The sequence below is a fragment of the Plodia interpunctella genome, chromosome 1 (genome assembly GCF_027563975.2).
Source record: "Plodia interpunctella isolate USDA-ARS_2022_Savannah chromosome 1, ilPloInte3.2, whole genome shotgun sequence".
Classification (NCBI taxonomy): domain Eukaryota; kingdom Metazoa; phylum Arthropoda; class Insecta; order Lepidoptera; family Pyralidae; genus Plodia; species Plodia interpunctella.
This window is the reverse complement of record NC_071294.1, coordinates 8221591-8246433: the sequence shown is the minus strand read 5'-3', so window position 1 is coordinate 8246433 and position 24843 is coordinate 8221591. Positions and strand designations below refer to the sequence as shown.

Below are 24843 nucleotides of genomic sequence, written 5' to 3'. Positions count from 1 at the left end.
TAACACAAAACTGCTTTATAAATTGTCACACAAGGCCCACGTCGTCAACATAAGCATTTGTATACAGAATACACACTTATTGAACTTCACCGAGGCTACAACAGCTGTATTAAAAAATGAGGATCAACAAATAGCTGTTTCAACTAATAAAATTCTAAAGATATTTATGTCCAAATTGAAATAATAAATCAGCCATATTGTTGACGACAATAAGCCACTGTATATTCTTAATTAGCTCAACCACTCGTAATTATGTTGTTATCGTTACTCTTACGAAACTATTCGAGCATAAAGTACATTCCATGAGATTGATGCGTATTAGAGTCCCTTAATGAGACGATGGGCGTGGTTGGGCGTCTGAAGCGCATCGGGTGAAATATCGCTCGTCCTGGGAGGTCCCGGGTTCGATGCCGCGTCAAATTTTCGACACCCGCACGATTTTGTCAATCGTATTGATTAATATCTCTGTCAGACTAGCCGCGTTCAGATTGGAGATAACTAACTACGCTGTGTGGTGCCTCACGGGGCGCTTTCCACTTGCCAATGTCGATAAAAAACAAGATTGTTATTTACATAGTTAAATGTTTATCTATTTTAGAGACTAGTTTTTGCTTATATTCAATAATATAAGTACTTTTCTGCAGTTTTAACAAGGATAAGTATTCCTTGTTAAAACTGCAGAAAAATAAATATATATACTGTCAAAATTTTAAAATAAAATTAATATGAGTCAAAACTAGTCTTTAAAATTCATAAACATTTAACTATGTAAATACCAATCTTGTTTTTTATCGACATTGGCAAGTACTAATAATACATCAAACATTTCATGACGTATAAGTAAATAAATTAACTTTCTCTCTTACATTTATGATAGTTTATTTAAGGATAACATGTACTTAACAAAAAAAAATATAAAGAATAAATAACATTTCATAGGTACATTATGAGTAACAGATGCGCTATTGATGTTTACTTTGGACTGTCCTTTCTCAAACGGCTTCCATATTAAAAAATAACGGTATCGATGTGACAAACAGATTGTCACAAAAAGCGTTATTAAGTTGCACTTTTAATTTCATACAACACATTCACGTGAAACCTGTGTTCACACGGACAGAAAATTATAAGGTTGGGCGATGGCGCGCGTAGCAAATAAAGCATTGCCACAATGCACCGTCGGCCATTAGTGCGCAGCAGATGTTGCGTGTAAGTATTTATTAGCGGCAACATAATTAGTGAATTTAAACAAATATAACTTAAGCGTACAATTTTAATTGCACCCTGAAGTAATGACACACTCGGTACCTTTATGGAGTAGCGCGCGCGCCGGAAGTACGCGGTTTTTGTTCTAGGTGAAAGCTTACTCAACGGAGGTCTTGGAATAGTCACTTGAATAGAGATTACACATACACGTCCGTCAATTTTATAAGGTGGTTGCTATTTTTTATAATATAGACAAGCTTTTACCAAAATGTCATTTTTGACACAAGCTTTTATTGTCGCCAGAGAGATTTTGTAGCATTTAACGCCTGACAAAAAAAAACCATGTTCGTGTGGTAAATCTTTCGAGGAGTTTCCTCATTGGGAACCGTTCCTGGATTGTGCACCCAGGATATGATTATTTTTGCCACACATTGAATGCACTCTCTGACAACAATAAAAAAATGTGTGTAAAATATTTTTTTTTTCAAAAACTTATTTATTTAGCGATTTATTTTCAATGCTCCTTAAAATTATAAACACGATTAACGTTACTTGATTACATTATTATTTTATATGAAGATTATTTTGAATTTTTAAATCATACTTTATTTAAAGCAAGTCGTTAAAATTCTCAAAAAATAATTGAAATTGTAACAAGACGCTAGAATTCAAAGGCGGGCTTGAAGAGACATGTGGCATGCACAGTGGAATGTTTTACTAACATTGGGGGACAATTTTGTGACTATAATATACAACAAGTAGGAAAGATCTCATTTACATAACTTATTCCAAATGTTTTACAATGTTTGGCATCAGTATGGAGTTGTGTCGGCCATTTTGATATCACTTTTTGAGGTGAGCAAAAAATGGTTTCCTTATCCGAATATTGACAGATTTTAATGGTGGCTTTGAAATAGTTTCTCAGATATTTTATTCCTTTTTACTGTAACTTTCCATTGTACTATAACTCTGTAATATAATAAAGAACAAATATAATATTACAGAGTTATAGTAACATGTTTACCTACTCAAGTCTTAACCAGTTTATAATATAATTAACCCCAAATGTAAAAGGCAAAGGCCGGTAGTGTTATTTTTAGTCACAATTAGCTAAGTTTTGAAAATAGATCACCGAATCCTTAGTAACTGTATGCTCCCTTTGTTGAATGCACTATATTTATTTATTCAACTTCATGACATTGTTAGTCTGTCCGGAGGCGGGACGACAGCGGGGCCGGCATGCAGGCCGTCGCGAGAAATTCCGCGACTCCTTTTATTTTTATTGTTCCCGCGTTTACTATCTTAATGGTGTCACATCGCATAGCCAACGATGTCACGAATCGTTCGCGCTCACCTTTTTGCCAGTTATTTCGGTCGTTCGCAAATTTCATCACTGTGAATAATATAAATGTTACATAGTCACTCATTATTGCTAGTTAGAGCTGGAACTAGTCAAATGTTGACAAATGTAACGAATCAGATAATTTATCATTACTCTTTTCTTTGTATTCTTTTGTTTAGTACTTATTTGTAATATCATTAAAACTAAATATTTTTAAGTGACAAGACTTTCAATAGAAAGTCAGTAAGAAAGAACAATCTGAGGAAATTAAATGTTTCACAAAGTTCTCAATAAAAACAACAAAACACGATAGAATAAAATGGCTAGGCACCTTTTAATAATGAACAAGAATATCCATATGGCGAATTCTCTGCTTGACAAGAGCATACTATAGTCCACATACTCTTAAATAAAAAGACATTCATCAAAGTATTCAGGAGGTCCAGGTCCGGAGGAGATGCTAGGTGAAACATGGATTCAAAACAAAAGAAGTCCATACCATATTAAACATGAATCACCTACACAATGAATCGGGAAAGTAAGCTACTATCATTCCCAACGAATATAGCCAGTTTTCCGTGAAATATTCCTTGCAAATCCGACGCTAATTCCTGTAAAGCCCTCAATTTGGAATCACGTTCGTGCGCACACCACAGCGACCTGTCTATTTAATACGTGGGTACATACCTACACCTGTGTGTTTTCACGAAGCGGTGTGGAGTTTCGCAAGTCGACACCGAATTCGGGAAGTTTGCGACAATATTGCGAAACTTGGCGTTTGCACCGCGCCTATACATTGCTGTGTTTCCGTTATTTCAATGAATAATGTTTTACAATAATTCAGGAATTATCATAATATACATACATATCAGGAATTATTACCAGTTATTGAAGTAGTTAGTCTGTCAACAGACAGATAGATTTTAAATTCCACTGAGCCAATTTTAATAACATTTGGAAAACCTAGGTCAATTATAAATAGGCTTACGATTACGGAGCTAAATGCAACTGCTAGTATTTAAATATATATGATCATTAGAAACAAATATAAAAATATAAGCTCTGCACCACATTTCATATTTACAAGTCATATTGATTGTTATATAGCTGTTGCAGTCTATATTTTCAATGTTATGAAAACAGTACCTACACCGCTCAAATACCTACTACCTATATTCATTATCACATGAAACAAAACCTCAAAATTGCAATTTGTAAATGAAATTCTAATCGGAAATAGGTAGTTACTTCACTTTAGTAGCTACTTGTGAATAATGAATTACACAGTACGGGGGACTACCAGTCTATAGTTAGATTGTTTTGGCTTCCATTATAAGGGAGCCGCGAGCGGGTGGGTAAAACCAACATGCGTTTCGCAACCATGACTTTACATAGTCATTATCTTCGATGAAATTACTATTTGTTTTATTGTACATAGACCTTATATGCAAAAATGTTGCTCAGTGAATGCCCTAGAGTTTTACTGGAAATAAATCATTAGTTGTTATAACGAATTGGTTTGGTTGATTAAATATGTACGTACAAATTAATGTGTAAGTACTGCTACAAAAAAGGTCTCGGATTCCATTTCTGGTCAAGATAGAAAATGATCTTTTTCATATTGATTTTGATCTTGGATGTTTATCTATACATTTACATTATAACAATGTATCGTTGAGTTAGTATTCCATAACACAAGTCTCGAATTTACTTTAGGGCTAAGATCTGATCAGTCCCTATATATATATTTTTTTTTTTAACATTTTGAAGTACTTATAATTGATAATAGTAACTATATTTCAAATAAAATAACTCTATACAAATTTAAAGGTAATGGTTTGATAACTAAAAATTATCAAACCATTACCTAGAAATTAAATTAATGTGCTGCACATTTTTAAAATTTTTAGAGTCCATGCAACAATGATTTAGGTACTAAAATTATAGCGTAAATATAATGAGAGAAGAATCGCATTTAATATTTCTATCTAACTTAATATATAACACAGTTATTACATGAGTCAACCGTGCCTACATAAATACTAATATAATCAATGTTAGCTAGGTACTTGCGTCAACGTCTGGCCGGGGACGCGCCCTATGTCTGCGGCTGCTAATGTCGTCAGTTTAAGGGGGGGTGGGGGTAGGGGGAGTACACGTACTGACTGTTAAAACGCTACATGTCAACGGGGAGGCTTGTCTCCAGGCTGTAATCGCTGCGATGGAGGCCCGTTGATAATGTCGTGACCTCCTGATGGCAAGAGGTTGGGCCGAACTATTTGGGGCTATTAGAACCTCAGATTAAGCCTATCAGATGGAGTTTAATAAAGCCCCGCTTCTGTTAAATTAAAAAGGGTTGAGTGAGATAAGACTTATCCGGCAGATTCTAGATGGCGACTAAATAGCCTTGCCAAAATATGGTACAGTTTCGTTATTTTAATAGTGCCTAAAAAAACTATGTAACTATAACGCAATCAAATTAATAAATTATTAAGTACCTAATAGGTACTTGATAATTTGAAATTGTTTATTTTTATAGAATTATTTAAAAAATGTAACGTGTCAAATAAAGTCTACATGTTTGCTACGCCGTAGCAGCTACGGCGTAGCTTGTCAGAAATTCGTAGACGGGATCGCAACGGGGTTTTGTTCCACTCCTTCGATCCGCCTCCCAATGTCATCAATTTTAAACAAAAGAATACGAGTAAGGAGCATCACTCATCAGAAGCTTCTTAGGTGGTAGCCATCAAAGGAGACTTAGTTGGTGGCCGTCAACTTATTCTTAGTTTTCATGGTGTCTTGAACGGCTCCCTGACACGTTGTCATTTGAGTGCAGGGAGAAAGTCATCACTTTTCACCACAATCTAGTACATCAAACAAACCGCACCGCAATCTAAATTTGGATTTGTATTAAAAATAAATGATATTAAGGATACAATGATATGAGGTTTGAAAATCATTACAACAATTAATTATTCGAAAGTTTCTCCATGATATCTCGTCTTTTTTATGGAGAGGTTAAAATATACTATATCGTGTAATATAGATAAATTTATAGCGTTCAAAATACATAATTTAAAACAACTGCCTCAAAAAGAGTAATTTATATGTTTTTTGTTTATCGTCTGAGAGCTGTAAAGTGGAGATTTAATTGCTTGAGTAGTAGACTAATATTTTAAAATGCTTTAAAAATCTTGTATCACAATTATAATTAGATTTTGCTAGGATTGCGCATGCGCCAGTGAGAGGTTACCGGATGTCAACGGCGCAAGTGGAGGACCAAGTACGTAATAAACATTTTCCGCGTACTTACTTCCATAAATTAGTTCCCGTGAAGGCGCGGTATAAATACCCGCGAAACGTCGGCCACTCGCTCATTACCTACTAATAGTTTTACTCGCCGGCTTCCTGCACGTTCTACTACGCCTCAAAAAAAATCCCAATCAATTTCCATGCATCAATAATATATTTCACCCCTTTAACGAAACAGTACCAACCAAACAATAGCTAAACGGTGTCGCATGTAGTCAAAACAGTCATCATTATAATAAGCACCTTCCTTCTGTCAGACAACAGGCAACACGTCTCGGTGAAAATCCCAAATTACACCTTACAAAGTTTCCCAGACGTTTACCGAAAAAAAGTTGCTCGATAATCACCTATCATTACCCGGAGGCGTCGGCTAACGCGCACACAAAGGGTGCTGGTACCGGAAGAAAAAGAGGAAAATTAAAAGTTTCCACCAAACAAAACAACAGCTGTCATATTAAACCGTCAAAGTAAAGATTACAAATGAAATATTCACGGTGAAAGCGGGGTTCAGCCCGTGGTTATGTAAATAAGTGGCTACGAAAATGTACATAATTAGTTTACACGTTTTCTCTGCTACCCCTTAGCGGCATATTGGGGCGCGGGGAGGGTGAGATTAGCCCGTGATCCACTGCATTGAGTTAGTGATCAAAGAAACCTGAGTCGGATCTAGAGTTCTTTTATTTAGACTTGCCAATTATCCACCTAATAGACACCTAAAGGCTAAAAATATTAGGAAGCTTCCCTAAATAAGCAGCACGAATTTGTTTTGTTATGAAAAGGTTTTTTTCTAATGATCTAATTAAATTAAATTTATCTAATTAAATTTAATCGAATAATATGATTTAAGAAAGTTCTAATTGTTTGGCTGCAAGCGTATACACAATCAAGAATACACAAATCATTTGCAAACTGTTACTTTTACTTATGTACTTAGATAGAAACTTCGTATATTCTCTTCACATAAACTAGAATAAGTAACAGCTGAAAGGGTTGTAAACCTTAATTAGATACATCGAAAGTAAATGATACACTGGCTTTATTAATTTTCTGTCCCTTCGTCTTACACTGCAATTAAGGAGGGATTTATGAAATTATATTAAGTTTATATCGCTTTTAACAAAGAATTTTATGTTACATGAAGCACATGTCATATACCCGTGACATTTCGACGTATCGTTTCAGGAACAAATGACATTTGGTTGAAATCTTAATAAGCCTGAAAGCAAAGTGAATTTGCAATGTAGTAGGCGAGAGTGACATGGTGCCGCGGTGTTGGCGCCTCCACCTGCGAGGGTGCAGCACAGCCTTTCTCCTTAATTCTTTTGTCGTTTTCAGCTTCGTCAAATATCGCGCTTCCCGTTTGCATATATTTTCACTGCTCCCGCCGCCTCCTCCCCAGCGACGCCCGACGCCGTCTCTCACGAATAAAATTAGTGTCGGCAGCGTGACACCAACTGAATTTAAGCTTAATAAGATATTTATAAAGAAATTTCCGATTCAGCAGCAAAGTTCAAAATTTGACTCTGACTCCACAAAGAGTTCGGTCGCGTTTTCAATTTAAACTTTGAACAAGTTAAATAATGTGCTAGCTCGGGCCAACTCGATTCATTTAAGGTTTTAGTGAAATTAGCTTTTGAATTCGAATGACAGTGAAATATCCACAGTATTACTTTGCAGAGTTCGGGCTTCATTAATCCAAGATCCTAAGTAAAATTTCATTACATATTATATCAGCAAAGAGAAACAAATTAACAACTTCGTTGATATAATGGATATGTATTTATAGAGCGCTATTTGATGCTCTGAATCGCTTATGTAAATTATAGTAAAATGGGCATGAAGTAGACCGTCACAAGTGATTCTGGGAAGAAAGCAGCGAGTGATGTAGGAAGGCGAGGCGGCGAGTGAGTGGCAATGGTCCGCGCGGCATGTGTGCTTTTCGCGAGTTTGCCCACCTTCGCCTAATGTCACACATAAATCAGAGGTAACGCACCCCCTGCCCTGCGCCGCACCCACCCGTCGCCGATAAAATTCCAAATTGTTTTCTCGCCCCCAGTGGGCGCCGCCCTCGGTTCGCTCTTAAACGCCGTTTCAAGTTGCACTTGTGAATCGCACTTTTTACTGTTCTTGAAATTGGCGTTGCGAATTGCTTTTCGACTTTGCTCGCCCTGTGCCGTTTTTGAAGAAAGACATAATGATTCGCCAAGTAAGAAGTACCAGATGAATGTTTGTTATGTTACTATTATTGTTTTGGCGAACGGATAGCGATACCTACGTTGGCATTGGTAAATGTGAACCAATTAGAAGATTAAGCGTTGACAATTACGGTGCCGGATCGCGATCGTATATCAACAATTATCGCGCGAGTGCGACAAATGGCGAACTGGCCCGCGCACGTGTAGCGCGGTGTGAGCTCACCACTACCTGAGTTGGGAAAATTTCTCGTGTTTAAAAACATGCTATTTTTAATCTTATGCGAATGCGAAATCTTTTATTTTTCTTCTACACACTTTTCTTCTTTTCAAACAATATTATTAGCTTAATTAATTCAAAGAAAAAAGTGTTTTTATGTATTTACTCTTTACGTGCTAAATACCTTTGAACGCAACACTAACCTGTCGATTTGCTTTATACATTAAGTAGATATTTTTATGACTTAGCATTTAAAAAGACCATTTGCGTCAAATTTTATGAAATATTGTAGTTTTACGTCAAAATCAGAACTAAAATTAACTTATAAGAAAAATTCGAAATGTAATCGTCAACCATTACGTTTTTAAGTTGTGTGTTTCACAAAAAAACTGAATGCTAAATACAATACCTACAAGCACACATGGGACCGGGAACAGTATTGCTCAATAAATTTCCACGGGTCTAGTTGTGGGAATTCGACACGCGACCTGTTATATCGTTTGTTAAAAATATTGTACATTCTCATACAAATATAATCACAATTTGAAAAAAACGCCTGAAGATGATAATCTTATTCGAATAGAAAATAAACTTGTCAAACAAATAGGGAAACATTTTGGGGCAATTTAAAAATCACAAGCGAAAAAAACGTTCCGCGTGAAATATTTCGTTCAAACGCGATTAATTTAATTTGAAGATCAAAGGTTCTTCGAAGAAAACACAATTTAGGAGACAAGTGTTATGGCTCTCATCACAGCCATATGATCATAATTTAGACGTCGGTAGTTTATTATGATATGTCCCGAGCCACGAATGCCAGGGATACAGGAGTTCAGAGAATAAATGATAATGTTAGTTCCTTTGTATTTATAAGATTTATGTCAGATAGAGTGGTGGTGAGAGTAAATCAAATGTGTTGTTATCAGCCAAGAGCGAGCCCGGCAATTTAGTGTTGGCAACGCGACTTATGAAAAGCAATATACGAAATTGAAAATTTGAAACTATTTCAAAAATATACTTAATAATATGTCTGGTCTGCAGTTGACGGGATATTATACTCCAAATTAAATCGATCCTATTTTACCTAGTAACTATGTATAAGATGATTGAATCGTACACATAATTCAAATAAACGCAGTCCTTTTACTTTTAAATAAACGCAGTCGGTTTAATCAATCGACATGGAAACGAATATCATAAAGTGGTGTGTATGGCATCAGATGCAGCGGTTGATCATAAAACCCGGACTCCACGCAGCATAGCCGACAAACATCAAAATATTTGCAGAGCGAATGAAAAATGAGTCCCCGTTGAATAAACTAAAAGAGTTCTGAACAAAGGGACAGGTTTTAAACGGAGCTTACTGTGTTTGCTCGCGATTAGCATGGCAACTAGCGGCGGACAGCCAGACATATTTACATTATTCTATTACGCCTGTTATGATAATCTCTGGGGGTTTATGCAGTTATTCTACGCGGATTTAACTCAGTTGCATTTTTTCATGGCTCTTGTTTATTCTTTTACTCCATCAAAATTTATCTTGGAATCTTCATTATATATGTTTTTATAACAGTATAATTTGTAAAGTTGTATAGACCTTCATCATATTTCAATAATTTAATCATTTTAACTGCACTGGCAAACTGACTGTTACGATATTAAATTGACAAACTTAAGAGACAGCAATATAATTGAGTTATATGGTATAATTGATATATTTTGAAATATTGTCGTTCTAAAATTTTTATGACCGTTCTATGTAGCGCGAAGTCGTTACGATGACATTGTAATAGGTTTGGCTGAGTCGGCGTGATCCTCGCGATATTACCCGACAATTCAACTGATCTCTGTGGGGCAATTCAATTACAGTGAAAGATCCCTCATAAGCGAATCGTTTTTCCGAGTCATTAATTTTTTCGAACGACACGGGACTCCGTGTGATATGGCAGGGTGGGTCCACGCGCGGCTATCTCGCGAGATAATACTGATTTATGTGGGCAAGCGCCGGTCGCGATTCGTCGCGCATCGTCGCGCTGACATGCAAGTGTCGCGCGATCGTATCCTCGGTCGCAGCAGTTTGTTTAGCTGTTTCTCTCGCACACCGTCCGTTCATTTGTGACGGTTAGTTGGCGAGATTTATGCTAATCGACGAGGCCGACTCGGATAAGCTCGCGTGACCGTGTGTGGCAAATTGTCTCCCATTGCAACTTCCCAAAGTCCTTTGTACAACTCGCTATCGCGTTTTAATCTTTTATTACTCACATGAGCGTAACAGAACATATCGATTTTGTGAAAAACATGCCAAAGTTTTCGAAATAAGTTATAATAGCATAATTTTATTGCTAACGAGTTATTACGAATCAACACAGTTTTAAACATGCACGAGGACCGTTCTGGACCACTAAATTCAGAAATAAATGCGACTGGAATATATTTCCAGATGTCGTATTTTATGGTGCGTGGTAGAAAAAACCGAGTGCCCAAGGCGTCGTTAACTCGAGAACATTATAAGGAATAAATAAGTGAAGTATTAATACGGCTTTATAGTCCGTGAAAGAGCCTTCATTGTTTTGCGTATCGTACTCCGCTTTTGTTAAAACTTATTATTTTGAAAAGTGACTTAATATTTCACAAAAAATAAGTGGAACAGTTAAATACTTCAGGGGCGTTAAATTAGGTTACAGTTGATGTTTAATAAAGGTTGTGAATTTGTGACAATTTACTCTTTTCTAGGTGCAACTTGGGAATTAATCTTGGCCAATAGCGTGGTTTAAAGAGGGGTCGTTATCAAAAGATTAGGTTTGTGGATTTGTCACGATTGGTGCGGTGTCGCGGTTGATTTAGTGAGCGCGCGATAAGCGCCGACGGCTGCGATACCACGCCGCTACGCACCACGCGATGCTACGCGCCAATCGCTGTGATTGCCGATGATGCCTTTATTGCAGAAAATACTTTTTTATATTTAGGTGTTCGATTTATACAATACAGTTATTATGATACTACAAAGATTTGATTCTATTATTATGATAATGGTATTGGTATATGGTATAATAATGGTACCTATTTTTAATATCACAAATAATCAACAATATGCTCAAATTTATATTTTTTTCAATAATGTAAATATCGAATGCTCATTCAAATGATACCCATTTCATTATCGATCAAAAGAACGTTAGAAATTCGGTGTCAAATTTCAACATTAATCGATATCCAGTACAATGGCGAGTACAGGCCGGCCACCGACTGAGTGTCAGACGGTGGTCGATTGCCAATATAGCCGAGCAGCAACCGCCATTGTTTTCGTGCGGCGCGACCGACACGCCTCGCGCCGCTGCAGCCCGTGTGCCACCTACCTTATCGACTACTGCATTCTCAAATACCATTCTCTCTTTATATTAACAAGTTCGACGATCAGACACGTTTATTTCGATTAAGCTGCCTTTGACCTAATTTCGGTTGTACCTATTTTTATCCTACATAATAACAACATGGTGCAAATGCTTTCTTATCTACACATTCCTTAACATTTTCCTAACACAAAACTTACATCTATAAATCAAATTATCCACTCACCTTCCAGTTTTAGTAATTATCATCTCAGTTCCTAATTCATTGAATTTGTCCCACAACTCTTTGGTCTCTAGGTGACACTGTATGTGCCGCATCTCCTCACTGGACCACCTTTCTGCAAGCTGAGGGTTGCGCGGTGGGGGGGAGAGGGCACGGGATCCGCTGGCTGTCCCGCTAGCTGATCCCGCTTCTGATGTCGAGGAGACGTCCACGGGAGAATCTCTTTCATATTCTGCTAGAGGCGGTGACGGTGACCCCGACGCTGACGCGGTCGCATCCACGAACTTTTCTGCCGGACATAATTGAACATTGTTCAACGTGGAACGAAAGTAACCGATTTTGTAAGTTAGGCCTCAATGCTCAATTGAGTTGAGTATCATTAATTGCTATTATATTTTCTTTTGAGCAACACCTATTTAGTTTTCCAAGACACTTACGAGAAAAATAAATAACAACGTATAATTGAGCTAAATTAATTTGTTTCATACAACTAGGCCTATATAATTATTTTTTTCTAGCTGTTTAAATTGCTACTGATGGGAAAATTATTATTATTCGATATTTAAGAACATCGTTCTTGTCTGTGGAATTCTTTCCATCTCTCTCTCAGCCTTTATTGCTGGGCAAAAGCTTCTTCCATGCACTCTTATTCTTTTTGAGTGTTCTCTTACCAGATTTTGTCAAATACTTTTAAGTCATCGGACCATGTTGTCTTGCCACATATAAAATTCAAAATATTACAAAAGCCTCCTCTTATGCTTCTCTATTTTTTATGGTAAATAAAACAGTTACTTCATCAATAACATTCGATACACAATCATACATTTCTATATTTTCTTTTATATCTAAGAAATATAATTTCAAATCAAATTCTAATAAGTTTTTGTTATTTAATTTTCATTGAAACTGTCAAAATTAGCGGCTTTTAACTTAATTCTTTGGATTCGAATTTCATACATTTTTACAACCTGTATTTTTTCAGCAGAAATAATGCAACTAAAACCATAGAATAAATATTTTCATGTAAATAAAATATTTCATTTAATCTTTTTATGATAATATTCAAGTAATTTCTTTCATTATCGCAATACCATATTAGATTCCAATTTATTTCATAGAATGGCAGTTTTGATTTTTTTAAACGAAATATACTTATCAGAATAAAAAAAATATCCAATAAGCTAATTATGTAGGTACTTTATAAGTACGTTTATTTCACGTTTATTTAAAAATGTTCACTTTAACAACTGTTAAATAAACTGTTTGTAACTACAAAACAAGACAAAACATTTTTAAATCAGACACCGCGGCGCACCACTAAGTTTAAATAGAGTGATTTCATCTTTCAAACAGAGGATGAGTATTAAAATTGTATTTAATTTATGTCATTAATTATGTACAATGTGAATAACGAAATAAATTTAAATTTATAGAATATAGGCAGGTATAGGCTTAGATATAATAAGATAATTACCTATTGTAGTATTTTTTTATAATTATTGTTAAACGAAATCGGCAATATTCAAGTCTTCAATATTTTTTAATTTATACATGTTAAATATCTGCAGAACATTTTGAAAAATTATAAATGTTCGTTTTACTATATGTGGCAGGATAATTTTAATGTTAATTACCACTTAAAGTATGCCATGTCTAAGAATATTTTGAATGTTGCCTACAACTTAATATGATGAAAGTACAATATAGAAGTATAATAACCGTACGTTTTTAGCATTATATCGATATTTGCAAATGTATATTTGAATATATGTTATGGCATTTTTATATTGCATATAATTCGGAGTATATGATAATATTCTAATACGAATTAGATTGGATTTAGATAGTTAAATGTTGCGACAAGTAACTGCAAAAAGCCTTTTTGTTGTTTCAACTAAGTACTTCGATTTTGTAATACGGATGTGAATAAGTAGTAGACAGTATTTTGATTTTTGGAGTTTGGTTATGGGTATAACTATATTATATAATTTAATTTTAGTAATCATTTCGAAAACATTTTTTGATTTAAAGAAATGAGTTCTGTTCTGGCTAATGGAATTTTAAATAATATTTCTAAGCATTATTCTCCTGTTTTTTCTCTATCATTACTGATAGAAATAAAAAATAAGATATCTCTTATCTCACGTAACGTCACATAATAATTTAATTTAAAAGCAATAAAACTTATATTATTATAGCATAAAATATAATATATCATGACACACATAATCTTCTAATAATCTTCAATCTTATTTTGATAACAAGCAACAAGCTACGAAATTTCACTTATGTCTGGATGTCAAGGAGAGTAGATATAACAGATGCATCGTAATCTTTAACGTTAACTTCACCGTAAAATACGTCATTTTGTCTAATCAGCGGTGCGCCGCGCTCTTTAAAATCAACGTCAAATTTGACGGTGCAATACCTGTATGTTACTTTAAGTTTGTTTAATGAAAATTCTATTGAAATAATCGTTGACATAATCTAAAACAGATACACAAATGACATTTTGACATTTATTGACTGTGGTACATTAATATAGCAATTCAAAATATATTCCAATAATTTGTAGAGTTTTATGCGTTTATATTTTGCAGTTAGTAATCCGAGCGCAAAAACTGACATTGTTATCTCTCATTAAAATCTTAACAGACAAGAACTTATAATTATTTTAAAGGAAGATCTTTTAATTAATAATTTATGATCAGTAAATTTGTTAATAAATAAAACATAAAGTCATAATAAAAAAGTTAAAATAGAGTGCATAACATGGGAATGACATTAAATAAAACACATCGTAAATAATAAATTAATTGGGGAGAACTTACCTAAAGGTGTAAGTGTATCTTCTCTAGGGTCCCTATGTCTCCGCCTCTCTCGCCTCTCCTGGCGGTCCCTGGCCATGATGGCCGCGATGGAGAAGTCTGTGGCGCAAGGACGCGCCGAACAGTCCTCGTCCATGGCCTCGGCCGGGCGCTCCCGAGCCTCGCCCTGCAGCAGCATCGAGTTGACCCGCGAGCCCAGCCTGCCGCCCGAGCCCCACGCGCCGTCACCGTCCGAACATCCCATCGATGGTGCTATAGAGCATAGTCTTTGCAATCGTAAACTTGACAGTTCTCGCTTCGACGTTATGGCGATTCCTTATTAACACTTTTGAATTAAATTTTAGTTTTTTTTACAGTTCCAAATAATTCTAAACTGCTGTTGATATATTTAATTTAACCAACAAAATATATAATAAAATCTTTTTGATTTTTTTGTTTAAAAATCACTGACAACTATTTTATTATATTTAACACATATTATCAAATGAGTCTTGTACGTGACACCGTGTCGATATATCAGTAAACAGTGTTTAACATCGGTTTAGCTGTGTTGTCGCTACGATAGGAAGTTTCGGAGTAGTAGCGAAACTTTTTACGCGCGGCGGCCGTGACGTGATAGAGCGGACCGTTGCGACTTTGGCGCGATGTAGAGTCGACTGAGGCGGCGGCGAGGCGGCGCGCCGCAGGGAGGGGCCTGCATCACCGCCCTATGCCACCACACTCCGACCACGCACACACAACCGCTTTTTTATTACTTCTTTCTTATTGAGTCTATCCCACTCGCGCCGGTAAGAGCTCTTCGCGCCCATCTCTCTTCAGCGATTGAGTTTTTCTCCGCGCGATAACTATTGAAATTCGCTAAATGGCTCACCGCGGCGCGGAAAAGGCTCCCTCGTTAAACGGTGAGTTGATCGCATCGAAGTATTTATTCGCATTACTCGACGCTCCGATGCTTCCCTTCACTATTTATGCACTGCGAGGTGCCGACTACAATGAGGCTGAACGCGAAGATTACCTGCTAGAAAGCAATCATGGTTTCGTTATTATGTATAAATAAATAGCCTCTTAGTTTACTATATCATGCAAATGGCTTCGAGATAATGCTTGTGGTAAAGTGCAGACTCGTGAGTATGCAGAGTACAGTTTCATTAAATTGCAGCAATGTTTATTCTATAATCACATCGAATAACGTTCAGTAAACCCGTTGAATTGAAACGCAGGTACACTTGCGTAATATAGCTTGTTTGTTAAACCATCAGCAGTGCCTAATTCAAAATAGTCGTAAACGTAGACTATAAAAATAACAATGCTAGAGAAGGAATTAAAAATCACGTTGATTGAAATAAGCAGTTGCTGGTCAATTAACAAAGTTTTATAAACATCATTATTACAAGCGTAGGGCGAGCGAGCGCGGGGCGCGGGTGGCCGCAAGATTGCTGCTTTACGAGGCTAGATGAAATTTGCGGAAAATTGAACCCGCTGACTTCCACCTTCATATTTATAACAATTTATTACGTGTGAGGAGTTCAAACTAACCGTGTCGCAGCGCAATAAAACTTATCGACAGCGAACCGGTAATGGCCACCGATATGTGAATTGTGACGAATCACATTAATTTATTTCGTTTATTTTCATACGACACAAATGTTATTAACTAGCTATGTAGGTATATAATATATTCTGAAAAACTGATGTGCTTGTACACCGATAGTAAATAAATGCAATGTTAAGGTACTTGTCTATACATTAACATTCTAAAGTAAAAAATGTATTTATTAAATATTTATTCAAACGTGAAGATTTGCTGACGTACTTTGATAGTTTTAAATGGGACTAATAAATGATATGTTTACTACTATTTATTACTAATACTAGTAAGAACTTTTGAAAGTTTTCGTTTTGCTTCTTACACACATGTTCAATGTAGAGTCAGCAATATATCCACCATGGCAAATTCATAGTTACTATTCCGTGTATTCCTGCAGGTGGTTATTCTCGAAACTTTATCCAGAAGAATATTTTCTCCTTTTAGTCTCTTTATTAATTTTCCAACTCTACCTATACCCTCTCTTCTCTCCATTTTACTGCTTTCTCTCCCGTGGAATTCCGTGTTCTTCATTAGTCCATAGTAGCCTTATTAGAAAGTTAGTTTCCCATAACATTAATCCACCTTACTGCAAACGTGTAATTTTCTTAAACTTACTAATAATCATTAAAAGGCAAGACAGATTGTTCAAAAATATTGTTTTCGTGTTTTATTATATTTATTACTCAAGAATAAGTAAGTGAGGATATGTGTGACAATGAAGGCTGCTGAAAACTGCATGAAGTGGAGGAGACTATGACTTGAGCTTCAACGCTTTATGACTAAGAAAGCGAAAAAAACGCTCAATTGAGAGAAATATAATAGAAAAGTAAATATTCCCTTACATATTCTCCACATGGGTAGCACTTGTCGTGAATGAAAAGTATTCTGTTTTAAGGAATATTATTTTAAAAAATATATACTTCAAATATATTAATGGAGATGCTATGAGAAGTAATAATATAGAGTAGCATCTGAAGCATGAGCAACAAAAATAATGAATTAAATTTTTGTAATAGAAGCTTTCTGGAAAATACATTTATTGCTGATCTTTGGGAAAATATCATCTGTTAATTAGTAAAATAAAAATTTTACACCATAAATAAAATTTTGTTCAATCTTATCCCTATGTAAATATACTATGCTATATTATTAATTTTAATTGTTAAAACTATAACAAATTGTTGGTGCCTATTTTCACTGGCAAATAGTGGATAACTATTTGATAATTAACTAAACATTTTCAAAATTCATAACAAATATTAATTTGCTTTTTCAAATAACTAAAACCAATTGCCCCTAATATCGCGCCCGTCTCTCTTTGCCAAATCAACAATGGACTTGTGATTAAATTTTAAAAGTAAACTCGTGTGAACGCACTCTTTGCGACCGACGGAGGGGGAACGCCGCCCCTAGTAGGCGGGACAATACAATGCCATACGACTTTCAACTTTATAACATATAACATTAGGTTGAAATAAAGTTCATTTAAAAGTGCATTCACTGCAACCGTGTGGGAGTGAGGCAATTCTTCGCTAAGTAGCTTTCGAGTACGCGACGTGCTTCAAGTTTTTTGGTTGTATCGCCTCACGATTATTATCAATGTTTTTTGAGCGGGTTCAAAATCCAATTGATTCACTTCAAAATAATTTCATATGGGTTACCCAATAAAAAGCCGACACACTTTTGTTTTTTTTTATGTTTGGTAACAGAGAATTTAGAGAGAGAATTTGTAGAGAATTTATTATATGATTTTAAAAAAAATATTGAAATAATTCACAAACAATTATTGAGAACAGCTATTTTCAATTCGCTTTAAGACAAAAATTTAAATATTGAAAAAAATACGTTCTATGGTAGAGAAAGAGCGATTCTTCCTTGTCGTCTTACTAAAGGGCCTAACTAGTTAAAATGTCCAACACGATTTATTTTACATGTAGTGGGAATGACCAAACTTTGTAGACTAAATAGAAGACAATTGATGAAGATAAATGTTTTAATCCGAAATAAGATATTAAATTTTTTTTTAAATAAAAAATAAGATTACTAAATGTTAGTCAATAATTTACTTTCATTTTAAATTAATAATCTGTGTAAAATAAATAAATAATATATATTGAAATTAAGTAAAGTTTACTAGAAACCAGGTATGATCACAATACATATTCTAGATAGGTAATATATAATACCCGTTACGAGCTGGCGTATGCGACTATTCCATTGTCTACCACATACCTACCTAGATGTGCAATGTGAGACACGATTTGGCCAGAACAATAAAATTTTACCACCAGCCCGTTATTGAAAGAGCTAAATCAAACAGAGTTTGTATGAGCACCAGGAACGCTGTTTTAGTCTGTATATTTAGTTAAATCATTTGGCTCAGCTAACACACATGCAACACTACTTACTTTTTTATATGTTAGAATTCATGAATTGAGGTTAATATTATTAATAATTACTATCAATAAATACAAGAATATCACGAGTAATTTTAGTTTTGAGATCAGTATTATACTTTCCTACTATGATAAAAAATTATGGTTTTATGTTAGTAAAGTAATTAAAGATCGACAGTAATATTGATTCGTGAAAATATGTGTACTAAAACACACAAACGCAAGCTTTCAAGAGAACGTATTACCAAGCTTATACAAACCTAATTTGATATTTGATGATAAATAATTTTGCAATAACATTTTTGTTAACAAACATTGCAATTTGGTAATGCCGAATAATTACTACTCTTTTTCCTATTTCATATTGCTAATCTTGTGAGCAAAATACCTGCCAATACTTCTTACGCCTTCAATGTTATATTCGGAATATAACTTACCTACATGATTATAAAAAATGTCTTAGAACTTGCAAAATAAATAGGATTTTAATTACTCACCGATCAATTGGTATTTTATATACTAGGGTATGATACTATAAATTGTGTATGACTTAGTAATACCCTACTTTTACTACGGCGATGCTTAAAAAATACAGCGCGAATAAAGTAACAGATGATTCAAGTCAACCAGTGAACGGAAAAGGTTTGGTTAGGATTAGAAAAAAGATAAATAAAAGCAGAGAAACCAATACGATTTAGTGAGTCCCGAGGGAGAATTTCGGTTCCGTTTCGTCTGTCCAGACTGGAGCATTGTCACCCTACGCAGTAGGGTTACCATTTCTATTGAATTATGTAATTCTTTTTTCGGAATAAGTGGAAATTAATATTTTCAATATAAAAAAAAGTACAAGGGATTTAATTAGTCAAAAAAAGTCCTACACTTTTGTAAAATTAGGTATAATAATATGTCAATATGTTTATCAAAAATGTTTTAGGAAGTGTGATGTAAAAATTATAGTGACGTCTAGGTATGTATTGCTTTTGCTTGACTTTGGAAGATAACATTAGTATTGAGAGTTGGAATAATTATCTATTTTCTTAAAAAGTACATTTAAAGACAAGAAACATTATTTTTTTACTTTTTAAATTGTACGGTGTGGAGCTCCTTCTTTCGCACCGTCACATACGGTTATAGCACTGGGGATTCACTGACGTGCAATAAATAAGAAAGAACAAATGGTTTGTTTAAAATTAGACACTGAGATTTTTTCTAAATCGAAAAAACCGCGTTGGGAAATGTTTGCAATTTAAATTGGATACATTACCAAATAATAAGGAAAAATAATCTGTTCTTGAATTTTAAAACTATAGTGACGTTAAACTTTGCGCCTGAACTATGTATAAATGTAGATGTAAAATTAATTAAATATAAGTATCTCGACTTGACGAGCGCCAAAAGCGTCACACATTTCATTAGTAGTCGATTATTTTATTTTAGTCTTATTTCATAGTTTTAATAGTCGACATAATCCATACTATCCATATCCATACTAATAATAATAAAGAAAAGATTTGTATTTTGTTTTTTTTTTATTTGTAATAAATTAACTCAAAAGCTACTACGCAGATTTGGATGAAGTTTGGCAAGGAGGTAGACGAAACCGACAGCAGTAACATAAGCTAGTACTTTTTATTATTGTTTTACCCGAGCGAAACCGGGGCTTGCCGCTAGTCAATTATAATACTTTACTGTATTCTATCATCAAAGAAACAATCTAAGTACACCAACAATAATCGCTCGAATGCTATAAGTATGGTGGTAGTAGACATGGAGTTGGCGTACTCGCAAGCTAATGTGCAAACGCCAAGCTCTCCGCGTTTGGCTGACAGTGTTTTAGACGATGTTGACGTGTGGTCACACTTGTAGCGGATTGTCCCTTCTCTTCTATCTCTGTCTCTCATCTTCGCGTTTTACCTTTTGAATTCGGCGTGGTGATGCCGTTAAGCCCGGAGCCAGCGAAAACGCGAAACCACACGCCATAAAGTCCTATATTACAACGCCGTCTTATTAATAAAAATAAGATAACTATTTAATATCTACGATAAATTGATTTATACTTTTAGTATGAAAGTTTTCCACAAAAATACCGTCTAGTTTCTGAAATAGTGTAAAACGTTACACTGTACGCCATTTCATAAACTTATACTATTTTATTATTACGCAATTCCTACCTTTTTAAGTGCTACAACATGTCTATAATACAAGATGCCGAATTTCACCACGATTTGCAATATCTACACTTTCTTAACTATATTTCCCTAACCTAAATTATGACCCAAGATTTTTTGTAAGGAGGAAAATCAAAGTAACATACCATTTTGACATTATAGAAATATTGAAAAACTATTTCAGATCAAAAAATATATATACACTGATTTATTAACCTAATTACTTTTATCGTTCGATATTTATCCATTCATTATAACACTTTGTTTTTAAGTGTATCTATCTAAATGTGATGTATGTTTGATCAATAAACCATTCTGAATAAGTTGACCAGAAGTACAGCAAATATAAGAAGAAAATCAAAATCCCTACGTGGTCAATCTGCTTTAGTCCCTGTATGGATACATTCCCGCTAGCACAGGAACTCCACAGAGGCGGCGAGGCAGAGCGAGGCGCGAGCTTGCTTTATCTGCGCTGGCTCCGCGTGAAACAATATATTTATTGGACAGTGGCCGCTGCCCGGACTCGGCCAGCGGATGATCTATTCTCTTACGTTGTCGCACAGGCAACACATTTAAAAGTAAACGCTGCTGAAGGTAGGAAATGAGAAAATTTGTGTCTACATTTTCCTTATATTACCTTGTGAGGATGTGTGTAAGAAAAGTAGAGATGCACTGAATATAAAATTTTGCCTAATTTGAGCAAAATCACTATTCAGTGAACTTGTACCAACGAACGGAACATCAACGGAGATTGCAACTTCAATCATTGTGCTTGTTACGTAGAGTAAGACATAGACATACACATTTAATTATAGGGCATCGTAGTAGGACATATAATTATATATTATAATAACCTAAAACTATTATATTTTTCTTAATGCAAAGGCAATTAGGACACATTTATCTACTCCTTGTACAATGGAAAAACATAAATTATAACTATTTGGATACAAAATATCCGAATCTGGTAAAAATGTCAGGGGTTCAGTTTAACCTGCAATGTGCATCGGAGCGCAGGCCGTTCCTCATCGAGAAGGTCACAGTTGGTACTGGCCGCCGCCACCCGCCGGCGTCGTGCTCCTGTTTTACGACACTCAGCCAGTTTTGTTTCCAAGATTAAGCGAAACTAAACTGCTGGCATCCGCTGCTAGCTGACCTTACTTATTTATTGCTCCAATGCTCCGACTGAAATCTCGTTACGTGCAAATAAACCGGCGGGTCGTCTCGATCGCAGCTCTATTTGTTCGGAGGCCGGTCTCTGGAGAGGCGAACAAGATGGATCGCGCTGTCAACACAAATTTGCATCCGTTGTTTGTCTCCGCGGAGCTCGGCGGAAAAACACCGCAATCTCATTGGGCCGGTGCAACGAACGGCATCTGTTATTCGGCGTGCGGTCGGCTAACACGATTATCTGCCGTTTCCAACGAGACGCTCTTTTTTCCATTCCCTTGTTTTCTAACTTCACGTTTGCTCCATGTTTTTCTGAATAGGAAATAGGATATGTCAGACGAAAAATTGACAAAAATATGGCCTACTCCGATGGAAAATAACTAGTGGGTTTTGTGATAGGATCAGTTGGAACCCGCACTCGCTGTAGAAAAATTTTATTTGCAAGATCGTTTTCTTGTTTGTCATGCTTTTCGTTATTGAGTTTCCTTAGAGTGGGCTTTTGTTTATCATGATTTATTTTTGTTGCGCTACGATATTCATCGAAAACCTCCTTTGGGTTATTTGTTATGTGTATATTGTGTTATAAAATACACTTGATTGGTTTGAAACGTGTTGTAAATAAGCATGATTTGTGAGAGGGCGGTAGCAGCATGATGCCGCGGTCGTCACGGCTTGTATCCGTGCACAGGATGTGGGTGGCACCTGGGTCACGACCTAGTCCTGTACTCTACTATGTCATATAGGTACAACCTCATACGATTGTTAGCTGTTATTCTTAGCATTGTTAGCTTTTACCGTTTCGTGCTGATCTAGTGGAAGGAGAATAAACAAAACGCAATTTAAATTTACAATTGAATATAGTATAGATACTCGTACATCGTACATACAATTTGTAAGTCCTACGAACCCAAAATATTTTTCTATTTTAATTTTCACAATACTCTTATTAAGTATTGAGCTTTTTTTTATTGACTATAAAGTCACCCACTGTAAATCTGTTTTTTTTTTCTTTGAAATAAATATTCCTTACATCTCATTAGCACTTGCGGTAGCAAGGTTTCCTCATAAAAAGTCAAGGCAGCAAAAACCCCGCACCCATGAGATGACAGATGCGATTCCAAATATTTCAGCAATGTACCATTATGTGAAACAAGATGCTCTTTCTTGATTTATTATCATCATAACGTTCTACAAATTGTTTTTAAAAACTGTTATCTGATTTATGACAGTTGTTTGATTCTCCCCGTTTCCTTCCGGATGCGTTGATATTAATTCCTCTAAACGTCTTCATGACATATCAAAAATAATTCATGACTAGCCAGCGTTACCACTTCGATGTTAGATCATAAATCGCAGGGCATCAGAGATGTGATTGCACCATGAATTACAGGGAACCACACGCAACGCATCATAAACATTTCTCTAATGTCTTCATATGGCGCGGTCACAGAGCTCGACACGAAACCAGCGGCCGACGGAACGATTTCCTCGCGGACTGTAAAGCACAAAATATGAACCGAGAAGAATTTTCTCCTTACACTCTAGACCATGTCAAATATATTCAGAAACCGGATTATTTTTCGAATTCTATGAATCCTTGCGTTGACACAATAACTAATTATTTTTTCTTTTTCCATTATAAACCTGAAAATTCCCTTCAACTGGTAGCATAAACTCCGTCTTTCTTCTGTAATTCCTTTTACCAATAAACTTTTCTTTTTATTGTCAAAACTAGGAACACCTAATATAGCATATTGTTTGTAAAGTTTCCTTTCGTACTCACGTTATTTTGTATGTACGCGAGGAGAGTAGCTCACGCGCTCTGACCAACCCAATGATTACGACTTGATTATACCCCACAAAAACTTTCATAACCCGGAACTTCCATTGCCATTAGTGGCTAAAAAAACAATTATTGACGCCTCGTGATAGCAATTAACACCCATCTGTTATTACTTCCAAATCTTTACATTCGGTAGACTTACATGTATAATGATTGCGCTCCAAATTGTAGAGTAGCCGTATGAAACTATATGAATGAATGGAGAATAGTATTTCTTGGGAGTATAGACATAAGATGTATAAACGTTTGTAATACAGGAAGATGTTCTGGATTGTGTGAACCTGACGCTTCCCGCAGTCGGCGGCGCGCGTAGACCACCCGCGCTCAGCCACTGAGCATAGGACGTGCGCACGACCTACTAGCACTTACGTATTATTACATTTATTTTAACAAATAAGCAAAATCATCTCATAAATATGAACAGTATTATTGAATATTTAGCACTATCTACACAACACTACATAGGTACCAATATTATTTAATTGTGGCCTTACTTATTCTAAGTACCAAAACATACATTTCTGATAATGATCTTCCAGACGATTTACATACGTCAACAAGTCTGACCTCGATGATGCTGGCGTTCTCCCATGGTATTGAGGTTTCAGTGTGGTCGCCAGTCTCGCCCTGTCGACGCACGCTGCCCGGCACGCGCGCTATGCGCCCGCGCCGGTTATCCCATACTCCACAGAGCTTAATAAATGACCAGCGCGCAGTATTAGGCGGATCGCATATATCATTTATGTAAATTTTGACGAAGACATATCTAACTCGGTCCGTCGTTGCCTTCACTCCACACGACGCGCATTCCAACTATACTTTTGTAGGTACGTAAATAAATCTACAAATGAAAAGTCACTACTCATTGTAAAGTGGCCGGGCTAGTTGTCGCGATAAAACCAAATGAATATGATTTCCTTTAAGTGAACGTAGCATTCCGACTGTTTGGGTCATTTAATACTAATATTCATTGGTTGCTCATATAATAAGATACTTATTCTAAAA

The 24843-nt window shown here is 35.6% G+C and overlaps 1 protein-coding gene across 2 annotated transcripts in view; it reads right to left on the bottom strand.

Moving 5' to 3' along the window:
• Nucleotides 1-15403, bottom strand: part of LOC128671955 (T-box transcription factor TBX20-like) — a 32588-nt gene extending 17185 nt beyond the window's left edge. For both annotated transcript variants that reach the window (XM_053748809.1, XM_053748818.1), the window contains exons 1-2: nt 14677-15403; nt 11849-12134 (exon numbers count right to left, since the gene is read on the bottom strand). In XM_053748809.1, the coding sequence (XP_053604784.1) occupies nt 11849-12134; nt 14677-14917 (527 nt within the window). In that variant the 5' untranslated portion in view covers nt 14918-15403. The remainder of the gene's footprint in view (nt 1-11848; nt 12135-14676) is intronic.
• Nucleotides 15404-24843: the final 9440 nt, after the last annotated feature.